This window comes from Danio rerio, chromosome 3 (genome assembly GCF_049306965.1).
Source record: "Danio rerio strain Tuebingen ecotype United States chromosome 3, GRCz12tu, whole genome shotgun sequence".
NCBI lineage: Eukaryota > Metazoa > Chordata > Actinopteri > Cypriniformes > Danionidae > Danio > Danio rerio.
This window is the reverse complement of record NC_133178.1, coordinates 5650218-5661133: the sequence shown is the minus strand read 5'-3', so window position 1 is coordinate 5661133 and position 10916 is coordinate 5650218. Positions and strand designations below refer to the sequence as shown.

Below are 10916 nucleotides of genomic sequence, written 5' to 3'. Positions count from 1 at the left end.
AAGTATGCTATCCATCTCAGATGCTGAAACGCTAGTCCATGCTTTTATGACTTCTAGGCTGGATTACTGTAATGCTCTTTTTGCTGGCTGCCCAGCATCCTCTATTTACAAACTCCAGCTAGTACAAAGTGCAGCTGCCAGAGTTCTTACCACGTCTAGAAAATATGACAATATCATCTCAATTGTTCATATTGAGATGATTGGGTGTGTTTGAATCCCTGCAGACAGAACTGTTTACTGTCATCTATAAGAAATTCACTCAGACTCCAGATCTCATTCGGACATTTACTGAAGATAAGTTGTGGTTTTCTAAAACAATACAAAAATCTCACATAAGTAATTATATAAATAACAATTAGAACAGCAAATAACAATATTAATAATTATAAAATAGTAATACTAATTGCAGTAACTGCACAACATGTAAATGCAAATAATCAGAGCAGTTGTTCCCTAACTGTCCACAAGAGGGCGCCAGTAGTCCACTAAACGTGACTGAGGCACATTTTCTATAATAGAATAAATCAACAAGTGTAAGTGGTAAATAACTAGATGAAACAATCACGTTTATCTATGTAAAGTGTTTACATTACCTCCATTAAGTATACTGCACATGGAAGCAAGCTTATTAGTCAACTGTTATCAATTACTACTCCAAAATCAGACATTAGGCGTTATTGCATGTAAACATTAGCAGATAACTTTCAACTATATACATCAGCAGTGGTGTTATTCTGCATGTAAACGTAAGCAGATAACTTTCACTTTGCAGCGATTTCAGTTCGCGAAATGCTCAGCACACCTGCTTCTCTTCCTCTTCCAAGTCCCGCCTATTAAAGTGACGCTGCAAATGCTTATTAGTCAGCAGCAGAATGTAAAAGAAGCCCTTTGAACAATCTGGATGCGGCCTTTATGATGCAAGCTGAGATTGCATCACTCAGCGATGCAATGTCAGACACAATGCAATCAATGGAGTGAGTGACATCACTGTGACGGGTGGGGTTAGGTGAGTGCATTAACAAGCGATGGATACAGCTCTGATTGCACTGCACCAGGTCTGCATCCAGACCCCTCTCCAATTTTATCCTCATTACACTGGCTGCCTGCTAAGTTTTGTATTGATTTTAAAATATTACTTCTTACTTACAAAGCTTTAAATAATCTAGCTCCTGTTTATCAAACCAACCTTCTGTCTCGCTATAATCCAACTCGCTCTTTAAGACCTCAAAACTCAGGGCTTCTGGTGGTACCTAGAATAGCAAAGTCGAGTAAAGGAGGTCGAGCCTTCTCATTTATGGCTCCTAAACTCTGGAATAACCTTCCTGATAACGTCCAGACACACTCTCTCAATTCAAAACTAGATTAAATACCTATCTTTCTAGTAAAGCATACACTCAATGCATCCCATAGCAGTATGATGCATGAATGTGCTCCACATATCTCTCTTATATAGACCAGGGGTGTCCAAACTCGGTCCTGGAAGGCCGGTCTTTATTCTCTACTTCCACCTGGGCATCCCAAAGCCCCCAGAGAGTATGCAGTGCCACTGATGCAATCCAAGACCTGTGATGATGAGATGATCCTAAGGTTTCTGCAATCCCGGACCAGGCCGTATCCTGAGCAGCTGCTGTGGTGGTCATGGAAAAGTGGAGAGCATGAGACTGATTCCTGTGATGCTCCAGGCACAGCTGACATCCAGCACTCTCCAGTGTCTAGACTGTAGCTCTGCACAAGACCTTTGGCCATAGGAGAAATGGTCGTGCCCAACTGAGCCTGGTTTCTCTCGAGATTTTTTAATTCTTCACTTTCGTTAATTGGTGAAGTTCTTTCCTCTCCGCTGTCGGCACTGGCTTGCATGGTTCAGGACCTGTAGAGCTGCGCATCGATGGATTTGCTCTTCAGTGTTTGAATTCTCAACAGTGACAATTAAACCACACTGAACTGAGCTAAACTGAACTGAAACACTGAAAACTGAACTGACAAGCAATCATAAGCATGTGATCCTCTCGAAATTAGTTTATAAATAAACTTCACGAAAAGAAAGTTGGAGACACAGAAAAGTTGAAGGAACAAAACACAGTTCGAGGTATAATTAAAAACATCAGAACCAGTAGTTGTTTAATTTTTTATCAAAATATATCTTTATTTAATCTCATTTTAATGCGCTGCAGTTGTGAGTGTGACCATATCGGAAACAAATATGGCAGCGAGCGTAACGGAAGTGACTTTTTGGTCCCCATGAATACTGCAAACCAAATTGAAGATTAAGATCATGAAATGATGTAACTGTGTACAATCTCGAGCAGAAATAACGTACTTTTTGAGTTCATTCAAGCAGATGGAAAATCTCACCAAGATTTTACAGGTAATTGATTTAGTGTCCTAAACACCTTTGAGCTACCCATAGTGATTACATTTACATTTAGTCATTTAGCAGACGCTTTTATCCAAAGCGACTTACAAATGAGGACAAGGAAGCAATTTACACAACTATAAGAGCAACAACGAATAAGTGCTGTAGGCAAGTTTTAGGTGTGTAAAATGTAAAAAGCAAAGCATTGGTAATGTAAATGTTTTTAGTACAGTTAGCAGTGGAGCCAGAGAGGGAGTTGCATATTAGTAAGTAAAGTGGAGACTAAATAGTTGAGTTTTTAGTCTATTCTTGAAAATAGCGAGTGACTCTGCCGTTCTGATGCAGTTAGGGAGTTCATTCCACCAACTGGGCAGATTGAGCGTGAGAGTTCGGGAAAGTGATTTCTTCCCTCTTTGGGATGGAACCACGAGGCGACGTTCATTCACAGAACAGATGTTTCTGGAGGGCACATAGATCTGCAGAAGTGAGAGCAGATAAGAAGGAGCAAAGGCTGAAGTCACTTTGTAAGCAAACATCATGCGAGCAGCAACTGGCAGCCAGTGCAAACGGATGAGCAGTGGAGTGAAATGTGCTCTTTCAGGTTCATTAAAGATCACTCGTGCTGCTGCGTTCTGAAGCAGCTGAAGAGGTATGATAGAGTTAGCTGGAAACCCGGCTAGTAGACAGTTGCAATGGTTCAGTCTGGAGAGAACAAGAGCTTGAACAAGGAGTTGAGCTGCATGTTCAGATAGGAAGGGTCGGACCTTTTTGATGTTGTAGAGTGTGAATCTGCAAGATCGAGCAGTTCTAGAAATGTGGTCAGAGAAGTTTAGTTGGTCATCAATGGTTACTCCAAGGCTTTTTACCATTTTGGATGCAGTAATGGTTGCCCCGTCCATCTGGATTGAAAAGTTTTGGTGTAGAGTCGGGTTGGCAGAAAGCATTTCCGTTTTCGCGAGGTTAAGCTGTAGATGATGATCTCTCTTCCAGTGTGGATACGGGCGTGTCCTGGAGCTCTGCATTCTTTGATGTATGGTTTCTTCCCATTGAGTTGTTTCTCATTGAGTGGGTCAGACAGAGAACATCATCCAAAACAACAACACTAGCCACATGAACACACTGGACAGTGAAGCAGCAGAGCTGTACAGATGTATCCGCATCTGTAGGATCACTCGCAGAGAGATTTTAAGGACTCAAAGGGGGGTGCACACCAAACCAAAAGCTCCTTTGCATATAAAAAAAAATGTTATGCTGTATTCATGTCATGTGTGCAGCTTTTGGTCCATGTGTTTCTTAAGCTGCACCAAATGAGCGAAACTCTGTAGACACTGATCACATCTGTACGGTTTCTCTCCAGTGTGAATCCTCTCATGTGTTTTCAAATGTGGTAACTGACTGAATCTCTTGTTGCAGTGTGAACACATGTACGGTTTCTCTCCAGTGTGAGTCCTCTCATGTCTTTTCAGATGTTCTGACTGATTAAACCTCTTGTCGCAGTGTGAACACTTGTACGGTTTCTCCCCAGCGTGATTCCTCTGGTGCAGTTTCAACTCTCCAGATGTAATAAAGGTTTTCTCACACTCAAAGCAAACATACTCTCTCACACCAGTGTGGCTCTTCATGTGTATATCATGCTGTGATGATCGACCGAAACTCTTCCCACACTGAGTGCATCTGAATGGTTTCTCTCCAGTGTGGATCCTCATGTGTAGATTAAGGGATGATGACTGGCTGAAACCCTTCCCACACCGAGTACATGTGAATGGTTTCTCTCCAGTGTGGATCCTCATGTGGTGATTAAGGTTTGATGATTGGCTGAAACTCTTTCCACACTGAATGCACGTGAATGGTTTTTCTCCAGTGTGAATCTTCATGTGTTGATTAAGGTTTGATGATTGGTTGAAGCTCTTCCCACACTGAGTACATGTGAATGGTTTCTTTCCAGTGTGAATCCTCATGTGTAGATTAAGGGATGATGATTGGCTGAAACTCTTCCCACACTGAGTGCATCTGAATGGTTTCTCTCCAGTGTGGATTCTCATATGTAGATTAAGGGACGATGATTGGATGAAGCTCTTGCCACACTGAGTGCACGTGAATGGTTTCTCTCCAGTGTGGATCATCATGTGTAGATTGAGAGATGATGATTGGATGAAACTCTTCCCGCACTGAGTGCAGGTGAATGGTTTCTCTCCAGTGTGGATCTTCATGTGTTTATTAAGGTTTGATAATTGGCTAAAGCTCTTCCCACACTGAGTGCATGTCAATGATTTTTCTCCAGTGTGAATCATACTCATGTGAATCTTAAGATATTTTTCCTCAACTTTGACATGATGTTCTTCCTCTTTACTCGCCACATTTTCTTCAATTAGGTCTGAAATAAAAAAAAAAACAGGTTTTTAAAGCAAAAGTTGCTAAAATCATTGGCTATACAAGCTTTAATTTTAATTCTGTTGATCATCAGTTGCAGTGCAAAAAAAAGCTTAGTTTCTACCTTTTATATGGAGTATAGTGTGTGTGTGTGTGTGTGTGTGTGTGTGTGCGTGTGAGAGAGAGAGTGTAAGACAGACATTTGCACACTTACTTTGATATGTCTGAGAAAAAAAGATTCACCTCAGCTCTCAGTGTATTTCTGCACGCACTATATAATTTGTGGCGTTACTATATAGCTTTTGCACAGGCCTATCTAAAGGGTTAATTGTGCGAACTGATGATCAACAGTAAAATTGACAAATTGTACCACTTCACAACTAGGTAAACCACCAACAACCAAAAATGCATGATTATTTGGTGTCATGGCTTTGCAATCAAAAAAAGTGATTATAATGGAAGTCAATGGGGCAGAAACTATGGAAGTTTTTTCCTAACAAAATTAAAATGAAAATTCAAATGCTTAAAAGATCAAATGATAAATCAAATGCTCAAACTATAAATCAAATGCTCAAACCGACATTGCAAATGATAAATCAAATCCTCAAACTGACTCTGCAAATGATAAATCAAATGCTCAAACGGACTTTGCAAATGGTGAATCAAATCCTCAAACCGACTCCTCAAATGATAAATCAAATCCTCAAACTGACATCGCAAATGATAAATCAAATCCTCAAACTGACATCGCAAATGATAAATCAAATCCTCAAACTGACATCGCAAATGGTGAATCAAATGCTCAAACTATAAATCAAATCCTTAAACCGACATTGCAAATGGTGAATCAAATGCTCAAACTATAAATCAAATCCTTAAACCGACATTGCAAATGGTGAATCAAATGCTCAAACAACTCTGCAAATGGTGAATCAAATGCTTAAACGACTCCGCAGATGGTGAATCAAATGCTCAAACTGACATCTCAAATGGTGAATCAAATCCTCAAATTGACATCGCAAATGATAAATCAAATGCAAATGAGATGTCAATCAACCAGCATAGGCGGAGCTTTAAGGCGGAAGAGTTTGTTGTTGACAACAACCAGTAGCGCTACGACTTTTTCAAGGCGTTCAGATTTGCGTGCACTATTCCACGTCGTATCTGTATAAACTCGTGAAAGAGAAAGCGAGAAATCTTCTACTGCTTCTGTCCACATTCTGAAGTGTTCATCAGATGGGTACATCTATCATAGGAGGCCACGAAAAACCATACGGCAAGATGATGATGCTACGTCACATTGTGGAAAACTGGATGGATTTAGACTTCTTACATGTAAGTAATTAAATCCAGAAAGACGGTTCCTTAAGTTACAGTAAAATAGCAATAGTTGAGCTACTGTACAGTGAACTGTAGAATTACTGAAAGTGTAAAGATGCTTTACAGTATATTTATTTTATCTTGCTGTAAATTATCATGTAGGAACTTCTGTAAGCACATGACGTTACGTTTCAAACGTTAATTTACATAAAGACGATTATTCAATGTGTGACAGAAAAATATAGGAGGTATAGCAGATTAGCAAATTATAACATTAAACAGACGTCTGAGTGATTTGTTTATGCTGATGTAGAATGCACTTTTGTCAATTCAGCTTAGGTTAGATACATGTAATATTAATACAGTAATGTTTTCTTCTGTTCAGTTGGTGATACATTTATGAAAGTATAATTTTGAGCACACAAATCACAGAGGTAACGTGACTTGTCTGGTTGTTATAGAGAAGGAAGCACACATGTTTGTGTGTTAGCTGATGCAGAGTGACTGAACAAATGCTACCATCATATTTGTTTAACAAAATATTGTTGTTTCAAACCGCTATTACAACAATTTCTTTAATGTTGATTTATATGCCATTTCTGGGCTGGAGCAGGACTTGCAAGGCAAGAAAACAGAGAAAACCTGAATTCAAAACATGAAGTAAGATCATGTTATTACTTCCAATTCAGAACTCAAATGAAACTCAAAAAGTGTGCTGTTAAATGACTTCTTTATTAAGAGCTTTGCATAATCTGAAATGTCCTCAGACTGGTGTGAGCAGTGATGATGATGAAGAACAGCAGTGTGCTGATGAAGTAAATGTTGAAGATGCTGTAGTGCCATGGACAAGACCCTGCATCCCTCCACCTGCCTGCGTGTCCTCATCTGAGCCAGATGCTGGTGTGGTCTCTTCATCTTCAGTATGAATCGGTTTCTCAGGCATGGACAGCCTCACCTCACAACTCTGTTCCAGTCTGACTGCAGCACTGATGGGATGTGATGGCAAAAACAAGTGAAGTCCAGAAGTCCAGCATGCAGCAGAACATGGGGTTTTGTCTGAAATACATGATTGTTTGAATAAGTTTGAATAAAGCTTAGTTTTGTACCTTGTTGACTTGTATTTATTTATCATGGTTACTATTATTAATTCTTTTAATCATACATCCATATTTTCTTTAATTGTTGATGAATACATTAATAATTTCAATAATGTATAACTACATTATTTCATTTTTTGACTGAAAATTAAGATGTACTCACCTTGGCTACTTTTGTCTAGTGACTATTCACTATATTGTAACGTCAGTTATGTAACTTTTTTATTATCTTGCCGTATGGTTTTTCGTGGCCTCCTATAATAGATGTACCCATCTGATGAACACTTCAGAATGTGGACAGAAGCAGTAGAAGATTTCTCGTTTTCTCTTTCACGAGTTTATACAGATACGACGTGGAATAGTGCACGCAAATCTGAACGCCTTGAAAAAGTCGTAGCGCTACCGGTTGTTGTCAACAACAAACTCTTCCGCCTTAAATCTCCGCCTATGCTGGTTGATTGACATCTCATTTGCATTTGATTTATCATTTGCGATGTCAATTTGAGGATTTGATTCACCATTTGAGGTGTCGTTTAAGCATTTGATTCACCATTTGCAGAGTTGTTTGAGCATTTGATTCACCATTTGCAATGTCGGTTTAAGGATTTGATTTATAGTTTGAGCATTTGATTCACCATTTGCGATGTCAGTTTGAGGATTTGATTTATTATTTGCAGAGTCAGTTTGAGGATTTGATTTATCATTTGCAATGTCGGTTTGAGCATTTGATTTATAGTTTGAGCATTTGATTTATCATTTGATCTTTTAAGCATTTGAATTTTCATTTTAATTTTGTTAGGAAAAAACTTCCATAAGAAACAGCCACAAACCTATTGAAAGGGTAGTCAATTTACACAAGGATTAATTGAGCCTTTTTGAAAACCAAAAAAAATTGTTACAAAAAGTTACAATAGAAAAAGTTACAATAGACTCGATCAGCTCGGTCAAAAAACTGTGTTGCTTCCAACATCCATAACTGCAATCTGACTTAAACGTATGAACTAATGACCTCATGACGTATTGCTGTCGGAAGCCAAAATACCAAAGTAAATGTTTTTAAATTGTATAAATCATTAAGTTATGCATTTCAGATCATTCAATCTCAATGAATTCTTATTATATTAAAATATCAATTTTTGCATAACTGGCTCTTCCACTGTACACCACTTACTGCATGTCTACAGAATCTTGGCAACTAAGCTGAAATAAACTAAAGACAATAGGGATGCTCTATTCGGTTAAATTTGCCAGCAAACAACTGCAGCTCGTCAACCAAATATTTACCGTAAAATTGGGCTTTGCAATTAATCGAAAATCCGATGTCGATTATGGCTTCTAACGATTATTAAAAATCATTAATCGAGATAAACGATTATATTATTATTTACCGCCCCCTGTCCAGTTGTCCTCACTTGTTGCTATTAAAAGCGCGAAAGACTGCATGCTTTTGTGCGTGTGTGTGCGGCGCGCAGACACAGTCAGAAGCATGCTGTCTGCACTTGATCTCATTCGCACATTGTGACGAGCAGAGCGCACACACATATAAAGTCATTAACGTGAGCGCTTTAATGTTCAAATAGGTGTTAAAACGCTGTGTTTAGTGATTATTCATATTAACCCTCATTTTGTAATAAACAAACGAGTTGAGGATCAAAAGACACATGAAAGCGAAATCATTAAAGTGACAGAGCACAGCTGCCGCCTGTTTTATCATGATTAATTTAATTAATTTAAATTCAGCGTGCCCAAATAGACACTCCCACACCAAGCCTCTTTTCTTCCTCCGACACTCCCCCCTAAACAGAGCTGGACACGCCCACTTTTCTAACTTTTTCCAAAGTAGAGGTGTGAAAACACCCAGCTGAAATGAGGGGGTTTCATGGCCCTTTAAGTCTTAGGACGAGTTCTGGCTAAAGCCTGATTATACTTCTGCGTCAAGTGACCGGCGTAACCCACGGCGCATGCAACGCGCGCAGCTGTGCATTTATACTTCTGTGCGCTGTCTCTGTTGGTCTGAATTAACACTTCCGAAACGCTAGTTGGCAGTGAGGTGTAAATGTTCCTCTGTGTCAAGTTTCTTCGCTGCTGTTTTGCTTTTCCTGAACATTTCCTGGATGTACAAGTGGCTCAAATTCGCTCATTTTGAGGCAGGAACCGGCGGACGTGCAACAACTTTAACTATGAGGTAAACACAGAACAAAACTTTCCATCCGGAGCTCCTTCACGGGACTCCACACTTGTAAACAATCGCTCCATTGGGCTCGCGTCTAGCTTGCGCCATTTGCGCGGCTCTCGGTCCCGCCCAGACTCGTCAGCGCTACCAAGCCGACCAATCACAGCGCTTGCGCTACGCGTCGTTGCGACGTGTAGTTACAATTTTTGAGAGGTGCAGGTCAGCGACGGCCACGGCGAAGGGCTATGCGTCAGCGCTGTAGCATATGACGGCGTTTGACGCAGAAGTATAAATCAGCCTTTAAAGGTCTTTGCCAGAAGACCTCAGAGACCGGCTACAGGAGTGACTGCTTCAAAGATCTTAAATGTACAGGGGTGCTTGACCGTGCAGAGCTCTATAGTGTTGATGTTGTTATTGTAGTATTTAAGATTATTGTGATATTAAATGGGAATAAAAGACAACTGAGTTTCAGTCCCTATTTTTTACATTTACTTTTTTCTGTCTTTAAATAAAATCATTAGTTTTTTTGTGGTTGTTCAATAACTCAGAAAAAGCTTTTCATCATTATTGTTCTTCAGGCTTATTAATGAAGAATCAGGAATAAAAACCAACCTATTTGTTGTTCAGTATCTTCAGGTTTAATTCTGCAGGGTTCTGGATCACTCATGTTCTCGCTGTCCTTCAGTAAACTCTTCACTTGAGCCTGATGGGAATATTCCTGCATTTATAACAGAAACACTTGCATTAAATATTCAGTATATAATTTACAACCATAACTGTTTCTTAAAAATCAATAATTAATTGTATTTAAAACATACAAACAACAACACTGATAAAAAGTCTTATAAAGTCTTTCAGTCTTATCAATGATAAATATTGTAAAATTCCTCCAGAAAACACATTTCTAAACATTTTCCTCAATATATTTTTTTAATTAAAACACGCTCTAATATCATTTTAAAAATACATCCTATTAAAATATGTTTCATCATCAAAATATTCTCGCACAAGCTACAAATAGGTGTTTCTCCCCTGTTCAATAAATGTGTGTGTAAGTCTTGAGTGGCCGATTCTACATGTCATGTGTGCAGCGTGATCATGTCTCTGATTGCTTACATTTATCTCTCAATATTTTAATGAATTAAGTGTTTTATATTATTATACTAATCCCAAATTCTGTTTTACTGCAAAATAAAGCGTTTGCGTCTCTTCAAGAGTTTACACAAGCATATGTTCAGTTAAACAGTCAATATTCAATATAATCAGCATTAAACTACCTCTTAGTGAATGAATTAGATGGAGACACAAATGAAAGGTGTCCAGATAACCCGTGAGTAAGACATTACAAGAGTGTTTACAGCGTAGCATCGAGCTAAAAACAAGAGAGTATATTAGCATTGAGCACATATGTTAAAGCGGTTCAAACCGCAAGATAATTCCCGCCAGTCTGCGAACGCTACTATGGTCAGATATCATACACTTACTCTGAACAGACGAACAACACCCGCAACAGAAGAGGAAATAAACCTCTGCTCTCTCCGATCTCCGCATGTGGCGATTAGTGGATGCTGCTGTTATTGTCCTCTAGATGGCAGTAGTGCTG

The 10916-nt window shown here is 39.1% G+C and overlaps 1 protein-coding gene and 2 long non-coding RNA genes across 6 annotated transcripts; 2 read left to right on the top strand and 1 right to left on the bottom strand.

The window, feature by feature from the left end:
• The first annotated feature begins 586 nt into the window (after positions 1-586).
• Positions 587-9771, top strand: LOC141381114 (uncharacterized). The gene is made up of 3 exons (XR_012400783.1): positions 587-3344; positions 3405-5208; positions 7963-9771. It is a non-coding gene; the product is annotated as an uncharacterized lncRNA (long non-coding RNA).
• zmp:0000001228 lies at positions 1806-10899 on the bottom strand. Of its 3 annotated transcripts, XM_073944054.1 has the most exons (4): positions 10798-10899; positions 10591-10685; positions 9926-10031; positions 1806-4727 (listed from the first exon to the last, which is right to left on the bottom strand). In XM_073944054.1, exons 3-4 carry the CDS (start codon positions 9978-9980, stop codon positions 3616-3618), a joined length of 1167 nt encoding a protein of 388 aa, XP_073800155.1. In that variant the 5' UTR covers positions 9981-10031; positions 10591-10685; positions 10798-10899; the 3' UTR covers positions 1806-3615. The 3 variants fall into 3 exon arrangements, 2 of the variants coding, with proteins under 2 accessions (XP_073800155.1, XP_073800154.1); XM_073944053.1 differs by lacking the exon at positions 10591-10685; XR_012400763.1 differs by lacking the exons at positions 1806-4727; positions 10591-10685 and adding an exon at positions 6963-7099.
• On the top strand, positions 5951-7148 carry LOC141381113 (uncharacterized). Of its 2 annotated transcripts, XR_012400782.1 has the most exons (3): positions 5951-6058; positions 6657-6703; positions 6811-6936. It is a non-coding gene; the product is annotated as an uncharacterized lncRNA (long non-coding RNA). The 2 variants fall into 2 exon arrangements; XR_012400781.1 differs by lacking the exon at positions 5951-6058 and having other exon boundaries at positions 6063-6703; positions 6811-7148.
• Positions 10900-10916: the final 17 nt, after the last annotated feature.